Here is a 23,677-nt window from a genome sequence, read left to right as displayed (position 1 = left end):
AAACATGCAAAAGGTCAATGTTTGCATTATATCAGATAGACATGAGTTTTTATCCCATATATAACTTATATTAAGTTTAAATGAGTATACTCTGATCCCTCAAAGATTCTATTTCTATTCAATCTTTAAATCAGGGATAGTACAAAGGGCACATGTAGAATAATAAGATAGAGTCTGAACCAGTGATTTCTTTGATATTTAAAGAACTCTTTTAAAAATATATGTATTAAAAATATATGTATATATTTATTTATTTAAAACAAATGCAAAATAAGAAAAAAGAAAACAGAAAAAAAGAAGAAAAAATAAAACCAAAGAAACATTGTCATATGTGCAGTAACATCAAGAAGGATAAAAAATATGTCAAAATAAATTTCCATTTCAGGAAAGCATATATAATAGTAGATGACATTGTATTCACAACTGTCCATCTTTTCTTTGCTCCCTTGTAAGTTTTCTTTTGCTCTCTTCTATGCACTCTTTACTTTATTCTTTCCCCCCCTTTTCTTCCCCCCATACCTCCCCCAAGGAGGCTGAAGTTAAGCATGTATGTATATACACATGTATACCTACATAATACATATATATATGTATAACATCACATATATATACATATGTATAACTTCACATATATATATATATACATGCGAATATACATATACATGTAAAGCAATATTAATATGGTTGGCATATAATACAAATTTCTCTCTTGATTGAATCTTTTTTAAGTTTGATAATAAATTCTATTCCTGATCAATGTTATTATGTTTGTGTATATCTCTTATTTCCTATTCCTGCTAACTCTTCTACTTCTACCTGTTGACTTGCCTTGCTATTACTTAACCTCTTCACCACCCCACTCTGCCATGGATCCCTCCTTTATCTTTTCTCTGGACCCTTTTCCTTTCTTTATCTGATTCCTATTAATCCACTTTATCCTATGTGCCCTTTCTGTCCCTCTTTATCCCTTTCCCCTTAATCTACACTCCTTATCCCACTCCTGTTGATTTATACTTCTATATCCCACCTTATGCTATTCCTTCCCCCTTATTTCTTTATGGATTGTGAAGATGCTATATTCTTCTTGGTATATATATATATATGTATATATATGTATATATATATATGTTTGTGTGTGTCTGTGTGTGTGTCTGTGTGTCTGTGTCTGTATATTTATATAAATGTATACACACACACACATATATAGATATATAGATATATGTAGGTTTGTGATGTCCCCTCTTTAACCCATTCCTGATGCTAATAGGTTCTCAGAACTACGGGTCCTTTTCTCCCATCTAGTTCTTCTGTATTGTTTCTTGCTATCAAACCTCATTCATATAGCATAGTTACTATTTTTACTTTTTCCTAGACGGTTTTGCTTTTTAGAATCCCAACATACTCATCTCTCTCCCAGGCTTTCTTCTTAATTACTACTACTTAATTACTAATTTTTTTAATAGAAGTTTTTTATTTTCAAAACACATGCAAAGATAATTTTTCAACATTGATCCTTGAAAAAGCTTGTGTTCCAAATTTCCCCCCACCCTTTCCCCCTCCCCTAGATGGCATGTAATCCAATATATGCTAAACATAGTAAAAATATATGTTAAATCCAATAAAGGCACACATATTTATACAGTTATCTTGCTGTACAAGAAAAATCAGATCAAAAAGTAAAAAAAAAAAATGAGAAAGCAAATAAAATTCAAGCAAACCACAACAAAAAAAATGAAAATCTTATGTTGTGATCCACCCTCAATTCCCACAGTCCTTTCTCTGGATGTAGAAAGCTCTCATCTCAAAATCCTCCAATTACTAATGTTAATCTTAGGCATATGGTTTATATTTCCTTGTATAAAACAAACAGTTTGTCCTTATTGAATCCTTTGAAATTAGTCTCTGATGTATATGTTAAATTTTTTTTATTGAATTTAAGACAAAAATTGTGTAAATCTTTCAGTTCATTACATTTCCATTTTTCCATTCAATATTTTATATTTAATTTTTCTGTATTTATGGCCACAATCCTACCTTTTTTATTGTAGATATATGGTATTCTAGGATCTGCAGTCTTTTATGGTAGCCATTGAAAAAATCCTGTACAATTGTTATTGTAGCTCCAATATATTTAACTTATTATTGTTGCTTATAAAAATTTCTCTTTGATCTGAGGTTTTCAAAATTTAGCAATGATATTTCTATGTTTTTCTTATAGGATCTGAGGTGATGATTGATGGATTTTTATTTCTACTTTTCCTTCTTGTTCTATCATTTCAGAACAATTTAATTGTTTCTTGTATTGTACCAAGAGTCTTTCTTTTGGTCATAGCTTTCAGGTAGTCCAATTATTATTTTCTTTTCCTGATTTGTTCTCTGGATCTATTGTTTTTCTGATGAGATATCTCATATTCTCTTTTATTTTTAAATTCTTCATATTTTATTATTATTTTTAATCTCTTATAAGGTCAAATAGTTGTTTTCTTTTTTAAGATTGAATCTCATTTTCTAATTGGTTGACATTCTTTTCATAGTCTTATTTTTCTTGGATTATCCTAATTTTGTTTGTTCATCTTTCCTTCATTTCTCTTTTGATTTCAAAAGACTTTTGGAGTTCTATAAATTCTTTTTGGAGAGGTAACTATTTAGCTTTACTCTTTGGGATGGGGGAAGCTTTTTTTTTTTTTTTTTTTTAACTTCAATATCCTCCTCTAAAAATGAATCCTGGTCTTTTGTATTTTCATAGTAACTTTCTATGGTTGTATTCTTTTTCCTTTGCCTGCTCATATTTATTTTTTAATAAGAACTTAAATAGCGTAATCATCTCCAGTTCTGGGATGAGGTGGATGGTGCTTCTGACTTTATGTCTTCCTTCAATTTTTCCCTCCTCTCTGGAATCCTAAACCAATTAACAACACAACTGTGCTAGGTGTTCCTTGTCAACAGAAGTTCCCCCAATCTTTCCAGTCTCAGACCCCCTACTCCTCAGGATTCAGACCTCTGACTTCTCAAACTGTTGGAGGAAGTGAAAGTTCCTGAAGTTTTGGCTGAAGCTACCTTCAACCCAACTAGCCCGGAGTCTTCCCTGTTAGCCAATCTTTTTTTATGATGACCTTCTTTGCACATGGTCTTTAGAGAATATTCACTCAGTCAATTGATGATCAAATATTGAAGCCTTTTTAGCTAAAAAGGACCTGACAAAATTTGCCTTTCATTGGCATAGACTTCAGTAAACCAGAATCATATCTCTTCCATGAACAGTCATAAAAGAAGACTTTAACAAAGTATCACTCAATGGTGTAAACATAAAATTCTACCAGAATGTTTTGCTTCCCTGATATTGTAATATCATCAGTATGTTCTTATTATGTGAAAATGACCCTGCTTCTTCTTTTAAACATTAGAGAATAGATGAATTAGCATTCAGATCTAGGAGAGTGTAAGGGAAAAGATGTGGATAAAAATAGTAATTCATTAAAGAGTAGATCCTGACCTAGTTAACTGGGAGCTGATTCAATGACTTTCTATGTTAGGGCAATATTCCTTAATGACATTTCCAAAACAGTGGAAGAAAGTTGAATAGGTAAATATATAGAAGAAAGGTTCAAACTGAAGGAGTTGTGAAGATTTGGAAAGTTTCAAAGTTATTAACAAGTCCAGAGATTAATTATGGAGGTTTTAAAAATAAAGTTTTTTAAAAAGAAAGTTAGTCTGTTGATCAATACACATTTATTAAGGGTGTCAGATGCCATGTTGTATGTTGAGGTTATAAAGAAAGGAAAAAAGGTCCCTGCCCTCATTCTAATGGAGGAGACAACATGCAAAAAAACTATGTACAAATATGATATCGTTTTCTCTCTAGTAAGTTGGAGGTAATTTTTGATAAAAAGCACTAGTATTAAGGGAGACTGGGAAAAGCTTATTTCAAAAGGTGATCTTTTAGCTAAAACTTGAAGGAAGCCAGATAGAGATGAGGAAAGAAAGACTTTTAGGCATAGTGAGTCAGAAGATAGAGGGTTTTTTGTTCTTTTTTTTTTTTTTTTTTGTGAAGGTCAGGAGGCTACTTTCAGTGGATTGTAGGGTATATGTTGGAAACACTGGAAGTATAGAAGGGACCAGGTTATGAAGGGTTTTGAAGGAAAAGGATGTGAAGAAAAGAAACCAAGGAGGACAGAAGGAGAAGAGGGAGCAAAATAAGGATAATAAGAACTAGGAAGCAGAAAAGCATTAATCTAGGAAGAAGAAAAAGAACTATAAGAAGGGGGAAAAGGAGTTAAAGAGAAGAAAATAATACAAAATAAGGGAGACAATGTTAAAGATTAATAAAAAAAGGAGATAGGAATTGGGTTTTCTGTGAAGAAGCTAATAAAAATCTATTGTTAACTAAGGTGAGAAGATGCTATCAAGATGAGGAGAGCAACAGAATTAAAAATTTACAAGTTTCATCTCAAAGGGAGTCTACTCCAAAGAATAAAGAAGGATTAAAAATCTCATCAGTAGCAAGCACAGAAAGCAGCATAATTTTTGTAGGATAATCTGCATAGAGTATGTGATGTTTGTATTTCAACCAAAACCAAATGACTGTTATCCATGTTCAAAGTTCAGGGTGGTCTTCCCCCTAGGAGAGAAGATAAATGGATTAATGGAACAATTTTTTATTCCTCCTGTTATGAAAAATTGTATCACTAAAAAAGCAAAAACAAAAACAAAGAACCAAACAAATAAGTCAAAAACAAAAAGGAAGAGCTTCAATATGGGAAAAAATAATAAAAAGGATCTAAAGAGTGAGAAGGAACTACTAATATGGAGAAGTTAGAAAATAGAAGTATGACTTAGAGGAGAAAGAGAAGAAGGACCACTGAACATTTGGGAGCTCAATAATGAATATAAGGATTTTTACCAAAGAATACAGAGTTGGAAAGATTGGGTTATACAGATAACAGTAAATATTAGACATTGGAAAGTATTTGAGTCACAAAGTGATGAGAATGATGGAATCTAAAGAAGGACAGCCTTGGTGGCCATGAATAACTTGATCATGAATAACCATTATGTATCATAACCAGTTGTTACCTACCATGATTATATGCTTGAGGGAAGTGAAAATTTATGTTTAATTTTGTCTTTAATGCTGTGCAGCCTAAAAGAGAAAAGCTTACTGAGTTTCTCCTCAGGGTGAAATAATCAGAAACTGATTTATATAGGTCCAGTGGATACTGAGAACACATAAAAATGAATAAGTAACTGAGCCAGGGCATGTTTCCAATGTCATGGTAGCTATAGAGACATAGAAACCACTGCCAAAAATGCCTGAGGTAAGACAGATACTCTTGGTCAATCTACCTCTAAAGTCTTAGCAGGTTCCAAGACTCTTTCTTGAGTTTGAGTTAAAAAAAAATCAAAACAAAGAAGCATCACTAGTTCAGAGCCAAAGGCCCAGAGGCAATCAGGTGAGAGAGGGAACAATGTATAAAACTATTCTCTTTGTAGAAGCTGAGAATACAAAAAGAAATAAAAGACAGATCCTGATCTTAAGAAGCTTACATTCTAATGGAGACCACATGCAAACAAATAAATACAAAATAAATTATATAAAAGGTAAATAGAGAATAATTAACAGAAAGAAAGCATTACAATTAAGAGGAGTTCAAGAAAACTTTCTATAAAAGATAAGATTGTAGTTGGGACTTAAAATTAGGGAGATCAGTAGGCAGAGGGAAGGATTGAGAATTAAGTACTTTGCTCAGGCTCACATAGCTAATAAGTGTCTGAGATTGTATAATAATGAAATAACACTCTGGGTATAGACTATTAGCAATCTATGGATATTTTTTGACAAATGCCAAACTGGATGCTTCTTGCTAGGAATGGGTAGCAGCATTGGTTAATTGTGATTTCAGTATGTACTGTGGGTTTAGTATGGATATAGATGCTTTGTCCAGAATTTCACTGAATGTTAGAGCTATGTTGTTACCCAAAAAAAGGGTGTGAGATCATTCTGACATACATAAAACTATACTACAACAAAGTAGAAGTATGTTGAGAGCTTGGGACTCTCCCAGATCGTATGCCAAACACATGTGTAAACCTTTTATTATTGAACCAACCTGTGCTATATATGTGCTATGTGCTAAATACTAGCAAGCCTTTGGAACTTACTTATATTGACTTTCTATCTCTGGAAAGAACTTTCTCCGTCTCTTCTTGCATTCAAGATCCATTCATAAACTTTAAAAGGGGCCTTGTTACAGTGTGTTAAACAACTACAATGCATTGTTTAATAAATCATCATGTTCAGAAGAATGAATATTTGTTTTCTTCCATTATTTCATCTTCTACCTGCCATAGGAGGTAGTTGTAATTATTCTATCTTTGCTGCATAATTCTTTTTGTGCATGTAGAGGATAGGGTGAAAGGAAGTGGTGATTGGAAAAACTGTTTAGTCCTCCCTCTTTATCATTTGATCTAGAAGTCTTTAAGATGAAATTTAATAAGGATATTGTACAACCTTAAAACAGAGTTTTAAAAAATCAACCTCAAGTATATGATTGAGGAAATGAAGTTAAGAGAGCAGTTTACCTCTCAAGATCTCAGTGTTTTATTGGACTGCAAGTTCATTGTGAGGATTCAGCAGTGTCATATGGCATAAAAAAAAAAAAAACCTAATATAATGGTAAGCTTTGTTAAGAGAAGAATGATTGATGTACCTGACTAGGGCAGGTAAGAGTTCTGCTGTTTTCTGTCCTGGTCAAATGACATCTAGAGTATTATGTCCTATTAAGGGTGGCATCTTTTATGAAAGATATTGATTAGTTGAAGAGGATCCAGAGGAACTCATCAAGGATCGCAAATGGCCCTAAAATCATGTTTTCTTTTAAAAACATTCTAAAATTGTATTTAGAATTGTATTTAGTATTTTATCTTTCCCAATTAGATGTAAAAATGTTTTTTAATACTTGTTTTTAAAATTTTGAGTTTCAAATTTTCTCCTTCCCTCCCCACTGCCCTCATTGAGAAGGCAAGCACTTTGATATAGGTTATACATATGGTCGTGCAAAACTTATTTCCATTTCAGTCATGTTGTAAAAGAAAATCCAAGAAAAATATATTTTAAAAAGTATGCTTCAATCTATATTCAGACTCTATTAGTTTTTTCTCAGGAGATGTATAGTATTTTTCATCATTAGTCCTTCAGAGTTGTCTTGGATCATTGTATATTGAGAATGTCATTCACAATTGATCAGCTTACATTATTGCTATTGCTATATACAATGTTTTCTTCATTCTATTCATTTCACTTTGCATCAGTTCATGTAAGTCTTTCCAGGTTTTTCTGAGAGCATTCTGCTCATCATTTCTTATAGAACAATAGTATTCCATCATAATAATATATTACAACTTGTTCAGCTCAATTGATAGCCACCCCCTCATGTCTTACTTTTAAAAAATGTTTTATTAAAGCCCTTAAAAAACAACTTTGCTGTTACTTCCCAATAATTCCTACCTCCCTATCACTAATAAGACTCTTCTTTATAATAAATAAATACAGTAAGCAAAACAAATAAACACATTGACTATATTTGATTGTTTTGTACCTATAAGTCACCGCTTTTCTGCCCAAGAGATATGAAGCACAATTCATTGTCAAGGCTCTTTACATGTCAAAATATGTAAAGACATGATAGAGCACTGTAATAACGAGAATTCTGATGTTTCTAAATGCTATTTTCCCTTCCATTATTGCGTTAATTGTATAAATTGCTCTCTGGTTTGGCTAATTTTTCTTTCTTTCTTTTTTTAAAATAATAGCTTTTTATTTTCAAAATATATGCAAAGATAGGTTTCAATATTCACCCTTGCAAAACCTCCAAATTTTTTCTCTCTCACTCCCTCCCACCCCCTCCCTAGACAGCAAGTAATCCAATATATGTTAAACATTTTCCCTTACTTTTCTAAGAATCAATTCATACAAGTCTTCCCAATTTTCTGAATTTTTATAACTATAGTTTCTTATAGCATAATAATATTTCATTATATTCTTATGCCACATTTTCCAACCATTCTCCAACTGATATGATCATGTATCATAAAAATCAATAAAAAGAATTGAGAATATTCAGAATGAAGAAAAGAAAACTTAGACAATAATAAATATCCTCAAATGTTTGAAAGACTGTCATGTAGAAGGTTAGGTTCTTTTTGATTGACTCCAAATGATAGAACTAGTGTAAAAGCAAAGAGTGAATATGACAAAGATTTAGACTTGACTCAAGGAAAACTTCCCAACATTGGAGCCATCAAAAAGTGTAAAGGGATGTGGTATGCTTTCTTTCAGTGGTAGTCTTTTACCACATATCTTTCTCAATTCCAATAACTACTTAATGGAAGAGCTTAAGTAAAACTCTGGTCTCTAAATCCCAGTCTAGTATTGTTTATATTGTGTATGTGAAGTGACTTGTAAACTTTGAAGTGTTATACAAATGTCAATATTGGTAACAGTTACTATTACTCTTATTAGTAATAAATTTTGCCTTAGGCATTTGTACTAGTGAAAGATCTGGCCATTTAAACTAACTTTATGGTTGTAGCAAATGTGCATTGCTTTTGTGATAGCTTGAATGTCAACTGTGATACTATATAATGTATATGCATATACCTAAACCATGAAAGAACCATGCTGTGATACCATGTTTTCTTGGGAAATTATAGGGTCTTCAGCCTTATCCGGTATTGGTTAATTTTCATTTATCTTGCAATGGTTATTCATGGGAGTCTGAATTTGTTTAGTTGATCTTGAGTGTGTGGGGGGGGGGGAGAAAGAGAGAGGGAGAGAGAGACAGACAGATGGGGAGAGAGAGAGACAGACAGACAGACAGAGACAGAGAGATCTGTTTATACTCAAGGCCTTTAACTGAATTTTCTTCCTCTTAAGCTCTTTGGTTCTTTCCTGCTTTTCCTCCCTTCTGCTATCATATTTATCACTTTCTGACTCTTTTCCCCTTGATTGTATTTTCCCTAAAGGCTGAACATCAAAGTTGAGTTATGTTGCAAGCCTATGGGTTGTCTTTTGTAGTTCTACCTACCTAGTGGATGGTTGAGAAGTAGATGCTGAGTGAATATGTTAGACATTAGGAATTATCCTTCTTATCCTTCTTTATTGCTTTTTCATTGAATTGTTATCTTATTAGAATTCTTGGTATCCTAGACTATAGACAACTGAAATTGCTTTATATCTTGTACATAATTCCTATTTTGAAGAGGTTTGAAAAGTCATGAGGTTTAGAGAAAATGTTTCATCCAATTTGTTGCATGACTCAGAATTTAGGAATATAATTTCATAATTGACATAAAGTAGGTCCTTGGTGATTATGCCTGGAAGGTTAAGATTTTGTGTGCCTTTTAATCTAAATAAATAGAATCTCTTAAATAAAAGAAAATTCTCAGGTTCCTACTGGAGAGGATCATTATGGTTATCAGAATCTGATTCTATCAAAGGCAATTTGTTGCTGTGGCAAATACTCTAAAAATTTTAAACACGTGTTTAAATTAAATTAAATTTTTAAAATTTAAGTTAATTAAATTTTAATTTTAATTAAATTAAAATAAATTTAAATTTAAATAAAAAATTTAAATGTGTACTATATAAATGACCTTCTATACCAATTCAATTGTTAAGTTAAATTTTATCTTTGTGATGCTTTATAAATATTGTAAATCTGTTTCTATAATTTTTTACACTTTTTCAATACAGTTATGTTAGAATTTGAAGCTTTTCATCATTTCATCAGGGCAACTTTTATACAACACAGAATGGTGTAAATATCTAGTGTGGGTCAACAGCTATTGCTTCTTCCCAGTGGATCAAAGATAGAAAGAGTTGTATCCATGGTGACCTTTCTGACTCAATAACTGTAAGAACTCTGGGATTCTCTTTGGGATTAATGACTAAGCAAGCATTGTCAATCTAGTTTTAAAATTGTCCAGGAATAGGATTGGTTTTTAATATTATGGTATTGAATGAAGTGCATGTATTTTTGTAGTTCTCCCATTAAAAATGCCATGTACATCATGTCATTCATTTCTGTTTTCTCATCCTCATAAAAAAATTTATGAAAATGAGAAGTATATGCATCAAGGGCATTCTCTCCAAAACTGAGGGAAAAGAATAATTAGATTTCTATGGGCAGTTTTCTATAATGATGATATCTTTATTGTTATATAGCTGACAGAAATGGAAAGATGGTGATGTCTGGCTTTATTTTATATTAGATAATTTTAAATAAATGATATTTTGAAAAATTGTCTTTACATAAAATATTTTTCTTAAGCACACAAATGGCATTATATTAATCACAATGAAGTTAAGAAACTTCTAATTTTAAAGAAAATAGTTTAACCATTCATAATGAAAAACAAAATAGATGAAAAATGCATAATGTTAATATTATGACATATAAATGGATTAACAACATGTCAAATCATAATATGAAAGTGTATATTCTATTAGACAAATACTACATATGGGTAATAATCTGAGTCTTAAATGAGTAGAAGGAGGGTACTGGCCTGGGCTGAATTTGGGAAATGTATAATGCTTACATTGATCCCAAATTATTTGTAATGGCCTATTTTTTAAAAACATAATCACTCAACAAACATTTATTAAATAACATACACAGAGTGCTGGATAGTAGGTTCCTTACAGCAAAGTATATCTTATCCTTTTTATATCTATCTGTAGTTATTTCTTGTTTCCCTTTGTGTTTTGTATTTCTATTTATTCTCATTTGGAATTTATATTATAAATAATTTGAATCTTACTAATTCAGAATTCTTTTGACCTCTACTCAAATAATTTTAGGAATAGAAAAGATGCATGATTTTGCCAGTATGAGTACTTGCTATACTGAAACCCCTCTATTTATTAATTTCTGAGTGCTGCTGTTCAACCTATGGTAGCTAACTAGGTAACTAGCCTGTTTGAATTTAGCTAGACTGGTCCACAGACAATAATACATTTGCAGTCTATTATGAACTGTGTGCTAATTTTTTTTTCCAACTTGAGAGAATGTTCTAGCACTGCTGGCACAGACTTCAATAACTCAAGGTCATTCTTGCCCTAAAGAGGAATAGGATTTACTGGGAAGGTTTTCCATATTATCAAGTTCAAAAATGTACATTTATTTTATATATGGTAAAATACCAAATAAACTAAAAGCAACAACATTAAAACTCTGCAATTTAAACATGCTGTATTTGTTTTACAAATACCTGATTTCTTTCAGTTCATGTTGAAATTACCAAATTATCAGGAGAAATAGTCCTAGATGCTATGAATTCTTTGCTATTCACACATGAATGATATTAGGTCTATTCTCTTCTAATTCAGAAAGATAAACATATTGATTATCTATTTATCTCAAAGTACACAAGGTTCAAATTCAAACTTTAAAAATTGTGGTGACACTGATGGTGGGTTGAGATCTTTGTGACCATGGTTATTAGTCTTTAATTTTGATAGGTTGTTTCCTAAAATGTAAGAACAGGGTCAAATAACTGTCATTTTGGAGTATGGTAAAGGTAGATCATGGATTCTTCTTAGTATTTCTAAAATCTAGTTATTGTTCCTTTTAAAGATGGCTCTGGAGAGTCCAATTTCATTGCTCTGTCTATGGGGACCAGTAGTGTGCCTAATTATTTGTTCATTTGGTTGTCTGAGCTCTATCCTGATATTGCAATTATCTTTAATTCAATTAAGAAAATTATTATTGAATGCCACTTAATTAAAAGATAATATGTGTTGGGAGAAATATAAATGTGGATCAAACAGTCACGGAATCATAGAATTTCGGAGTTAGAAGTAATTGTAGTTAGTTCAACCTATACTTGGATAACCATTGTGAACTTGATCCACCTTCTAAATTCTCTAGTAGATCGAACAAGTAAACATCTCTTTTCTCTCTCAAATCTTCAAACTCTGCCTCTTTAATAGTTTTTTTCTCTACTGCCTTCAATCACCTCCAGGTCTCTCCTATTTTCAAAAAATCTTCACTAGATTCTACCATCCCCTCAAGTTATTATCCTTTATCTTTCATGTCTTTGTCAGTCAAATTTCTTTTCTTTTTATGCCTTAAATATTTTTATTCCCCCAATTACATGTAAAACAATTTTTATATTTGTTTTTTTAAATTTTGAGTTCCAGATTCCCTCTGTTCCTCCCTACTCCACTCCCATTGAGAAGGCACATGTAAAGTTGTGCAAAGTATTTCCATAAAAATTATGTTGCAAAAGAAAACATAGATCTCTCCCTCCCCCCAAAAAGACCCTCAAGAAAAAAAGAAAGTTAGAAAAAAAGCATGCTTCAATCTGTAGTTAGACACAATCAGTTCTTTCTCTGGGTATGTATGGCATTTTTCATCATAAGTCTTTCAGAGTTGTCTTGGACCATTGCATTGCCTAGAATAGTAAGGTCATTCATAGCTGACCATCCCACAAGTTTGCTATTAATATGTACAGAGTACATTTCATTTTGCTCTGAGCAGGTTTTTCTGATAGCACCCCATTCATCTTTTCTCATAGAACAATCATATTCCTTCCTAATCCCATATTATAATTTATTCAACCATTCCCCAATTGATGGTGACCCCCCTCAATTTCCAGTTTTTTGCTCTGAGAAAAGAGCTGGTATACATATTTTTATGAATATAGGTTTTTCTTTTTTTTTAAATCTCTCGTGCCTACTAATAATATTGTTAGGTCAAAGGATTTGTATGATTTTAGAACCCTTTGGTCATAGGCTCTGCTTCTATTTCTTTTCCTCTCCCCGACTCCTTAACTCTTTGTAATCTGGCTTTGGATGTCATCACCTAACTGAAAATGCTTTCACCCAAATTGCCAGTGATCTCTTAATATCCAGAACTGATTCTTCTTTCTCAGTTCTCATCTTATTCAAAATATCTTGACTCTGTAGACCAACTTCTTCCCCAGGATACTCTGGATTTTTTCTGGCAGTACTATCTCCAGGTTCTCCCTAGGCTCTGCTTGTTTATAGCCTCTGCAGTAACTTTTTCTGGCTTATCATCTACAACATTTCTCCTAAGTATGGGAATTCTTCAAGATGCTGTCCTGGGACTTTTCCTCTTTTCTCTTAATATACTCAATTAATTCCCAATTTTTTTCCACCATGAAAAGATCTACTATCAATATTCTATCAATATTTTTGTACATATAGGACTTTTTCCCTCTTTCTATGATCTTTTTGGGCTATAGACTTAGTATGGATATGAGTGAGTCAAAGGTCATGAACAATTTAATATTTTTTAATTTTGTAATTACTTTTGCAATCTTCAGTTCTGCATTACCAATTATCTGTAGGATAATTCAAACTGGATGTCTCAGAGACTACTCAAATTCAACATGTCCAAAACAATTTATTAAGATCTTTCTAAATTTTTCCTTCTTCCAAACTTCTGTATTTTTTTTTTTCTGTTAAAGGAGAGCATCATGCTTCCAGTCTCCCAAGCTCTTAACCTTACCATTATCCTGGCCTCCTCATTGTATCTCACCTCATGATTCCAATCAGTTGCTAAATGTTGCTGTTTCTACTTTCACAACTTATCTTGTAACTGATTCCTTCTCATCATTCAGCTACCTCCTTAGTTTAGGCCCTGATCACTTCTTTGAAAATTTTTATTTTTTCCAATTACATGTAAAAGCTATTTTTAGTATTCTTTTAAAAAAATTTTAAATTAAAAATTTTAAAATTAATTTTATTTAATTTAATTAATTTAATTTAATTTTAAAATTTTAAAAATTTTTAATTCTTTTAAAAAAATTTTTTTTGAGTTCCAAATTCTCCTCCTTCCTTTTATTCCCTTCTCCATCCACTGAGAAGGCAGGCAATTTGAATAGGTTATACATATCATGTTTTTTATATATATATATATATATATGTATATGTATGTATATACATATATATATATATATATATATATATATATATATATATATACACATACATATAATCATGCAAAATATTTTCTTTTTTTTTTTTTTTTGAGGCTGGAGTTAAGTGACTTGTCCAGGGTCACACAGCTAGGAAGTGTTAAGTGTCTGAGACCAGATTTGAACTCAGGTCCTCCTGAATTCAAGGGTGGTGCTCTATCCACTGCGCCACCTAGCTGCCCCCAAAATATTTTCATATAATGTGAAAGAAACAGATGAAAAACAACCAAGAAAAATAATTTTTAAAAAAATTATGCTTTGATTTGCATTCAGAATCCATCAAATTTTTCTTTGGAGGTCTAAATATTGTATCCTTTTTTGCTAGAAATTAAAATTTAACTTATTGGCTTATCGTTTGAAGAATCTACCTTCTTTGCTTTCCTTTATTTCCTCTTCCTCCTCTTTTTAAAAAAAATAAATTTAAAAACAATTTGCCATGTCTATTCTGGTGGCACCTCTTCTGGTCTATATCCAGTCTTCTAAAGATCTTTAACCAGAACTCAGCCATTTGTACTTCATCCCAACCTAGTGACTTGAACTCATTAAGGATAGCTAGTTATTTCTGTCTGTTCTTTTCTCTTAAGTTTCAGATCTCTCTTAAATTTTTTGTTCTCTCTTAATCAATCAGAAGATTTTATAGAACAAAGAAAACAAGATAGTAGAAATGTAATTCTGTCTTCTGTTAAAGATATTATTTCATGTTTTTTCCAAACAAATTTTTTTTAAAAGCTCGCTTTGTTATTTTAAACAATTATCATCAACTTATTTTGCTCTGAGATGAAGTAAGTGAATTTGGCTCTGAGTTTTAATGTTTCTGACATTATTCCCTTAGGATGGTATTACTTTATTCTTTCTTGGTTATTTTTTATAACTTTATGTTTCTTCCATTATATACAAGTTTTTTAAAAATCTAAGTTGATGGATGAGTTTCTTGTCACATAGTTTTTCTCAGGTATCTATTCCTTCTTTTTTCCGAACTGAAACAATTTATGTTTGTATTATAGACCAGAACTCTGTACGTAAAACAAGGATTCTTACAAGGTGTTAAGTCAGTGGAATTGATGAGACAATAATAGTTCTCTAGTTCAGTATGATTGATTCAATCTTACAACAAATAATGGTTTCCTAGTGATATAATGATTGGTTTATACTCGTTGTAGAGCATATAAGCTGGGATAAACTCATCCAGGAAGAGAGCCAAATTCACTCACTTCATCTCATACCACTGTGGTGGCAGGCTCTCTTTCATTTCTCTACTGAGACCAAGGCCCGTCTGAGCCAGAGACAGACTCAGAAAAGGGATGCAGAGACAGATTCATTCCATTGTCCACTTTTGTGGTGGCTGGAGGCTGAAGCCAAGCCCTCAGTCTCAAAGCCAGATTCATTAACTTCATTCATCTCACATCACTGTGGTAGCTGGCCGCCTTCACTTCCACCACTGAGACCGAGGCCAGTCTGAAAGGCTCTCCAGAAAGATGGGCCAGACCCAGGCAAGGAAACTAGATTGTGAAGGAGATAATAAAGGATTTGGACTTTAACACTGACTATTCTTGTAGTGATTACTGAACTGAAACAAGGCTGCTCCCAAGATCTCCAGAAAACCAAACAAAAACACTACATGTTTGTGTAATAAGTTTTTCTTCCTTGAGCTTCCCATTCTGCATGGGACCAGTTTGCCCGTAAACTTTCAGACCATGAAATTCTGCCTATTCCTTTTCATGTTTGTTTTCCTGAAATTTTTATGTGCATTAATTATATTCAGTATTCCTCTTATTTTCTTTTCCAAACTCTAAGTTGAAGTGGGTGCTTCCAAGAACTTCCAAGTGGTGGAATTTTAGAGCTAGAAGCTTAGAGCATCTAGCCCAGCTGGGTTCCAAAAAGGGACAACATAGCTAAGTAGTAGTAGAGCTGGGATTAGAAGACAGCCTTCCTAATTTATAATCTTGTGTATTTCCCCTTATACCAAATTCATAGATTCATAGGCCTTTAGCTATAAGTGGTCTCAAAGTCCATCTAATATACTCACTTAATTTTACAGGTGATGAAACTGAAGCCCAGAGTCCTTACTCATCTTCTATTATATACAGACCTTCTGGGCCACTTGCCTCATTTTGGGGATAAGCAGGAATAGGGGTCCCTTCTCAAGAAAAATAGCCAAAAAATCTGTGATTTTTTGGGGGAGAAGTATCTCTAAGTAGCATTAGAGGCATCACACCTTTGAAGATTCTTTCTGGACCTTTCTAACACTTATGTGGTGAATCAGTAATACTTACCATTTATTGGATCAGGGTTGGTCTATTTGTCTAAAATAGGCTGAACTAGGCAGTGTTTTTAAGCATATAGTTCAGAAAAGGAGTTGTGTTGCAAAAATGTTCATGGCTTGTGTGTGTTTTGGGATATTGGAATGAAATGAGAAAGGCCAGAAAAAAGAAAAATGTTCAGCTAGATGATATTAGTTTCAAAACTGTAGTCCTATTATTATTGCTGGGATGTTGAATAAAGTTGTTTGTTGGGAATTCTAAAATTTCTATATTCTATATTCTAACAATTCTAACATGAGCATCAAGGTCTATTAATGTGGTACCAATGTTAGTGCACTCACATATATCAAAAGATGAAGGTTTTATTCCTTGGAAGTTTATGGGGAAAAATAAGTATCAAAGGGATTGAAACACTAACCAAGCCTGGAATAATGCGGAGTTTTGTAGAAATTGTAGGAAGTGGGGAGTTTCAGGAAAACATGGAGGATAGTTTCCTTCATCAATGGGGATTGAAGTGAGTTTAAAGGTCATGAAGATAGAAGAGAAAACTTATTTAATTGAAATGCTAGAGATCATATTGACTGAAAAGAGGACAATCTCATGTACCAACAGAGGGAGCTGTTTTTTGTTTGTTCTGTTTTTAAGAATTTCCTTGTGTGTTTCTTCATCTCCTTCCTTTTCCTTTACTTTATCTTCTCTATTAGCTTCAAAAATTGCTGACTTTATTTTCACTAAGACAGAGTTTAAAATTAAGCTATACAATTTCAACTCAAAATAACTTTCATCCCAGGCTCCCACTCTTTGTCTATCCCTCCCTCCTCCTTTATAGATAAGCAAATAGCATATTGTAAGAAATCTACTGTGTGCATTTCTTTCAAAACTAGCTAGAGGGGGATGTTGTCTCTAAAACCAGAGCTCCTTACATGCTCTAGTACTTATTCATCTGCATTTATATTTTTAAGAAAATAAAAAGTTAAGTTTTCTGTTTCTCTTGCCAAAATTGGAAAATCTGCAATTAAAACGACCCAAAACTCCAGTCCATATCCCACTGTGGTATTCAGTCAAGATCAGTTTCTGGGATTTATAAGAATTTCAGGAATTAACACCTAAAAAAAAAAAAAAAAAAAAAAAAAAAAAAGAAAGAAAGAAAGAAAGAAGGAAAAGAAAAGGAAAGAAAGAAAAAAGGTAAAAAAAAAACTTTCTTAAATTGAATTTTGTCTTACTCTAAATATCGATATGAAAATTGTCTAAATTATGACCCCTGATTTAGGTTACACTGTCTTTTAGATTTCTAAAAGGATGCTTAGGACCTAGATATGTCAGCTCTTTCTTACTTCTGACCTGTTCATGAACAAATTTTACCTTAGATGTTCATGCTCAAGGCAGTTTCTAGTCTTCCTTAGATTTTTTTTGTAACCATTACAGGACAAACTCACACTCTAGGGTTCAAAAAAAAAAAAAAAGTATTTGTTAAATTCCAAACATTTCTGCTTTGATAAATGTATATATATATTAAAAGTATAGATATCTATAGGCAAATGGGTAATTTAGATCATTTTAGTGAGATTTTATGAGCACAGGGAGCTCCAGGTGTTGGAACTCCTTTTATAAGCAGATTAATTGCGAGGCCCTTGGAAGGTTAAAAGACACATGAAGGTCATGCTACCTCAAAGCAACTCAGTACTCTATCCAGTACATTGTGCTTTCTTCTTTGTCCATCTATCTCTCAATATAAATCTGCTCAGTAGATTCCTGACAATGACAGTGATCTGTCTATCCATCTATCTATCCATCCTTCTCTCTTTTCTTCTCTCTCTGCCTCTTTTTAATCTATGATTATTTTCATCATCACCACCATCATCTATCCATTTAGTTTAAAAGAGATCTTTTCTTTTTCTTAGATACAGATTTTTATTAGATATGTTAAAAGACAACAATTTTAAAGGCTCTTTAGACTTCTTAGTCCCTTTAGAGCAGTACCTAATTGTGCTTGTTGAATAATAAGTTGAAATGAGTTGGAATGAAGTTTGTGCTCCACCAGTTTTCCCTAAAAATGTACTTGATCCAGATCTTTAAACTTAATTTAAATTATTAACATTTTTATGGCTTTTTTACGTCTAGACAACAAACAAAACAGCAAATCAAGCCTTGATTTGTAGCATTTATTGATTTCCTAGATATAAATGCTCACACTGAAAAGTTGATAATGAGAACTGGACCTTAGCACAGCCCTGATTGGAATCAACTCCTATAAGTTCTAGATATAGGGTACCTTTCATCCTGCCACCCTAGGAGATTGTATGGTTTGGTGTTTTCCAACAGGAGGTCTAATATCAGCATGTATGTATGAGCAACAATTTTTTTCTATAGGTGGTTTGCCTAAACAATGGTATAATAGGAGCAAAGCTTTCAGTTTTTGAAGTAAATAGAATTCCATTATTTGTGCCTTTACAGAGGGCATAATTCTAACTGAATCCTTTAATTTGTGTAGTTCTTTAGCCTTCAACTTCCTCTTTATTCTTATTACTATTTATTAATATTTTTCTTTTTTATTTTATATCCTTACAAGAAATTATTTTCTGTCTCCCGACCTGCTATGAAAAAAACTGACAATTCTCAATAATACCAATCTTATCTCCGCCTGATGTTTACTTTGAAAAGAAGCATGTGTGAAGCTCATATTAACCTCTCTCTAGGCCAAGAATACCTCCCTACCCCCCAAACACATCCCATAAATTACTTTTGTAGGCAATGGATGCTTTTAAGCATTTGGATCCAGCACCCCTGGGAGTTTATTTGCTTTGCAGATGGACAAGGATCCCCCTCTCTTTCACCCCCCCCCCGCCCTGTTTCATTTTTCACCTCGATTCAAATTTCAAAACTTCCCAAAAATACGTGAGAAGCATCCTCTTGCATGCGCGCATACACACACACACACACACACACACACACACACACACACACACTCACAGATCCGTAACACACAGTGTTATGTATGAGACCATCTGCATCTATTCCCAATACAGAACACATTCCATTCTTTTCTCTTGGTCACACCCCTCTCCATTGGGGATTGGTCACGCCGACCCCCTCCTTGGCATTGCTCGGCCCCTAAGAGGCCCAGCTGCCTGCCAATCCCCACGGGCTGTCAAAACAAGTCTCCCTCCCTGTCACAACAGAGAGGAGTGGTGGAGGCAGCCGCCGAGCCACTTCCTGCTTGCTCTCCCAGCTCGCTCGTTTGCTCGCAGCCTCGCTCTCTGGAAGGCAGGTGGGCGGGGTGCTCCCGTGCAGCGCTCGCTCGCTCCTGCGCTCCGGCACTCACTTATCTCTAGGAGGCCACTTTGAAAAGGCGCCTTGGAGTCTTTTGTTTGGTGGCGAGGGAAGCGTTTGCATAGCGTTTTTTGGTGACCGGACACCTCCCTTCTTCCTCGTCCTTCTCCCTCTCTCTCTTTCTGTTCCTCAACCCTCCTCTGTCTTTCCAAATCAAGTTGATCTCCTCGCTCCTCTTCCCAGGCTCCCTTCTCGCTCCCCTCTCTGTAATCTGACTCGCTGGGGGAAGGAGTTCCCGAACTGCTCATCCAGAGTAATGTCTCCTTTGGAGAAAGTTGCAGTGGCTGCCTCGGGGCAGTGAAAACAAAGTCTGGAGGCTCGACTTTGGGGTGCATGTTTGCTTGTGGGTGGAGGGGTGGACTCCGAGATTCCTAAGTCCCCTCTCCCCGGGAGAAGCCCGAAGCTGTACCACGATGGCCGAAGGGGCGACCTGCAGAGAAGGTCCCTCCTCCTCCGAGATGAACCACGGGGAGGACGACACTCAGGTGTGCCCAGACCCTGCATCCTTGGAAGGACTACCGGCGGGGGCTGCTGGACGCCGGAGAGACCGCAGAAGTGGACTTTCGTTGCCAGCCTCCGCCGGTACCTCTGCAGCTGACTGCGAAGCTAGTCTCCTGGAAGCCGCCCGGGTGACCCCTCGGCGAAGCAGCATTATCAAGGTGAGTCCATGTTGGCCGGGGAGTGGGGCTGTCCTCTGCGTCCGGGTGATGCCCGGGCTTCCCTTCCCGAGCATCTGGAGTGCAGCGCAGCCTTGGGAAAGAGCAGGCAGGAGCTGCGGGCCAGGATGCAGGATCCCTAGAGACGGCCTGAGGTTTTGTGTTGTTTCCCCCACCTCCCTTTCCCCCCGCCCCTTCATTACCAAATCTTCCTTCCTCCCCAGGATGTTCGCGAGAGCTACTGTGGACTACAAGCTACAGATTCTGTCAGTTAGGCAAGGACACATCGAACTCCACTGCTATTCATTGTGGCTATACTTCTCATCTGCAGCCTCTTCCTCATCCCAGCCCTTCCGCAAGCCTGCTAAAGTTTCCACAAACTAGCCACAGGGATGGGCTGGGATGGGGAGAGGGGAGGATGAAGAGCAAGAATTGTTTACAGTCGCCTGCTTGTTGCGTATTAATTATATAAAACATTTGTCTCAAACGCGTACTCAGACTTCTTTTATGTTCCCCCCATAGATCAGAGAGAGGGTTAGATTGAGCAGCAGCTTGTGAAGTGTACTGTTTTCCAGTAGTGAAAGAATTGCCTTCTTTAGTAACTGGCTTTGAAATTCCGAAATTTAACTTTCTCTACAGTGAAGTTCAAGCGCCCCAAGATCAAAAAGCAGAGCGGGTAGAGGTGTGTGGGGGGGAATAGGTCGTAGTTAGAAGACAAAATCCAGTCAGGCTCCTGATTAAGCGAGAGTGGAGGGAAAGTTAAGGGTTCCCCCTCCCCCCCCCCCGCCCCTTCCGTCCGATGGAGATTGCCTCAGGTAGCGAAGTTACCGTGGTAAAGCATCTATGGATTCGTGAGTCTCTCTTTAAGAGTCTGGAATCTGTATAACTTCCAACCTTTTTTGAATTTAATGTTTCACATCTACCTTGAGGTCAGTGGCAACTCTAGGATTCATTAGGGGAGGAAGAAAAAGAAGGAGCTCGGACAGCTAGAAACACACACACGCACACACACACGCACACACACGCACACACGTTGGTTCTTTGACCTTCCTCTCTCCCCTTCCTGCCTCCAGGCTTTTCCTTTGGATTGTACTCGGTTTGGCATTTCATTTTGCGGGTGCATCATTCCACGATAGTTTTTTTTTTTTTTTTTTGGCCCTCAATAGGCTTAGCACCCAACATAATTGGAAGATGTCTATTAAAACGAATGCCTGTGAGCAAGCAGACCTATATTTGATTAAGATCGATCTTGGCTGACATCGTGCTCTGAGTCAGCATGAAACTGCTTGGGAAAAAAAGTGTCAATGATGATAACATATGGCTGACTTTGAACTCTTCACTTCTGCATCTTGTTGGTGCTCAAATAGATGCCTGTTTTCAAGATCCATGTTCAGATCCGCGGCAGTGTACCCAGGACCTAACGAGTGGCATTTTTCCAAGATCTAAATTGAAATTCTCAGCACAAGTGTGGGTAGATTACTCCTATAATACATCTATCTCAGCCATAAGTACAGTTTCTGCTTTTTCCCCAGTACTCTGACACATGCAAGGTTAAGACCATCAAGAAGGGTGCTGTATTAAAAGAACAGTGGGTGGTGTAGACCAGATATAAATAGTTTATAGCAGTTTCAGTGATTTTGTGGTTCAGTGATTATATGGGGGATAGGGTCCTATTCAGGTTATCAACTGGGGGTGAAAGGATAAGAAGGTCAAGCTTTAAATAAACAATCCCCCCCCCCCCAAGCAATATATACTTTTGAAACGAATGACCTTGGAGTCATAATTAGTGAAGGAAGTACCCAAATTTCAGATGGCTAAACATCTATAATAGAATATATTATATAGTTATATACTGAGGAAGCATTTAAATTCAAGAGATTTTAAAATTTTTTGGGGGGAAGGGAGGTTTACTGATTCATGATCTTTTAGAGAAGCAACTCTTTGTAATGCACATCCCAGTACTGTTCTGCAGTTTAAAATTTGTGAGTTACCTAAGAGTACAAATTTCCAAGAATACTTATAGAATATGATTATAAAGGAGACCTGAGGATTTCCTGACCCAGAGCATGACTTGCTACCCACTATTTATTGCTTTGCGATTTAGAAAAGCAAAATGAAAATAATAGTCCATAAAAACCAACTCCTGCAAACATGCTTGTTGTTCTTTAGCTTCATGTTAGATACTCTGCTTTGTATGTTTTCGGTGATGGCTTAAATTCTCACAATTTGGAATTATACATAATGTTGGAATTATAATAAAGTTATGGGGCAATGGTTCTTTTACTTTTATTTCCTAAAAAAGAAGGTAACAATAATAGGCCTACTCTCTTTTTTGTATTCATAGTTTAAAATCCTGTCATGCTAATCCAAACTGAATTAAGTTTTGAAGGGCAACAGAGGACAAAGAAAATTGTGGCCTCTCCTAAATGAGTATTGTAAAGTTCCGGATCAGGCTTTTATTTTATAGTCATGGTATTTCACCAGCCATCAAAATGATTTGGAAATTTCTTAATTATATAAGTACTGTTTCTAGATGAGTCGCTTTAAAAAGTTGCATCTTTTAAAAATTTACCTTTTGCATTTTTGAGTTTGGAATTAATACAAAATAAAAGGTTATTCTGACATTTTAACTTTGATTATGTTAGATGACATCTTAAATATTTGTAGCAGAATGTTAATTGTTAGCTGATACACAAGCCAATCTTTATTAAAAATTGTGAATCATCAAAGAGTTTTCATGCATTTGTTTGTTGCTTCTTTGAAAGTAGGTTTATTAATGACACTATTTCAAAATCAGAATAACTCTTTCCTTTTCCATACCAAATAACAGTGGACAGGGAAAAAAAAATGAACTGTTTTCTGTTACTTTGACCTATACTTTGTGGAAATGCAATTTTAGATAACATTTCCTTCTGATTTGGAAAAAATCACATCGAGTTGCTTTATGTTCACATGATTTCCTATTATTTGCTGGGCATTTCAGTGTTAATCTTTCTTAACTCTCCTCACATTTTTTCTTAGTTTATCTCTGTAGAGTCTTGGATTTCCCCAGATTTAACATCTGAGTGAAACTAGATTCTCTTTTTTTTTTCCCTACTTATTGTTCACTTCTTTCTGAGCTTATTTCTGAGAGGTGTTAGTCACCAAGAAGCTTTTATCTTTTTTTTTTTTTTTTTTTTTTTTGGTATTCACATGGAGTGTAAGCAAGGGTAGCACATAAGAGTTGATATCAGTTATTAATTGTTGGTTTGTGGTTTCAAGTGCCATATATTAAGAACTGACATGTAAGATTCTCCAATAGTAATATTGTAAATTTAAAATAATTTGCTATTCTTTTTCTGAATGTATTTCAACAGTTCTCACAGAAATGTTTACTTTCTCTGGAACTGCCATAGAAACATGGTGCCATACCATTGTGGAAGTAGC

General features: G+C 34.6%; 2 protein-coding genes across 3 annotated transcripts in view; one reads left to right on the top strand and one right to left on the bottom strand.

Annotated features, from left to right (window-relative positions):
- BOLL (boule homolog, RNA binding protein) overlaps positions 1–23,677 on the bottom strand; it is a 185,053-nt gene that overhangs the window by 70,098 nt on the left and 91,278 nt on the right.
- Positions 20,009–23,677, top strand: part of PLCL1 (phospholipase C like 1 (inactive)) — a 413,553-nt gene continuing 409,884 nt past the window's right edge. For both annotated transcript variants that reach the window (XM_074302773.1, XM_074302774.1), the window contains exon 1: positions 20,009–20,254. In XM_074302773.1, coding sequence (XP_074158874.1) covers positions 20,009–20,254 — 246 coding nt within the window. The remainder of the gene's footprint in view (positions 20,255–23,677) is intronic.

Source organism: Sminthopsis crassicaudata, chromosome 3 (genome assembly GCF_048593235.1).
Source record: "Sminthopsis crassicaudata isolate SCR6 chromosome 3, ASM4859323v1, whole genome shotgun sequence".
NCBI classification, from domain to species: domain Eukaryota; kingdom Metazoa; phylum Chordata; class Mammalia; order Dasyuromorphia; family Dasyuridae; genus Sminthopsis; species Sminthopsis crassicaudata.
The sequence above is the reverse complement of the archived record's forward strand: the minus strand, read 5'-3'. Positions and strand labels throughout refer to the sequence as shown.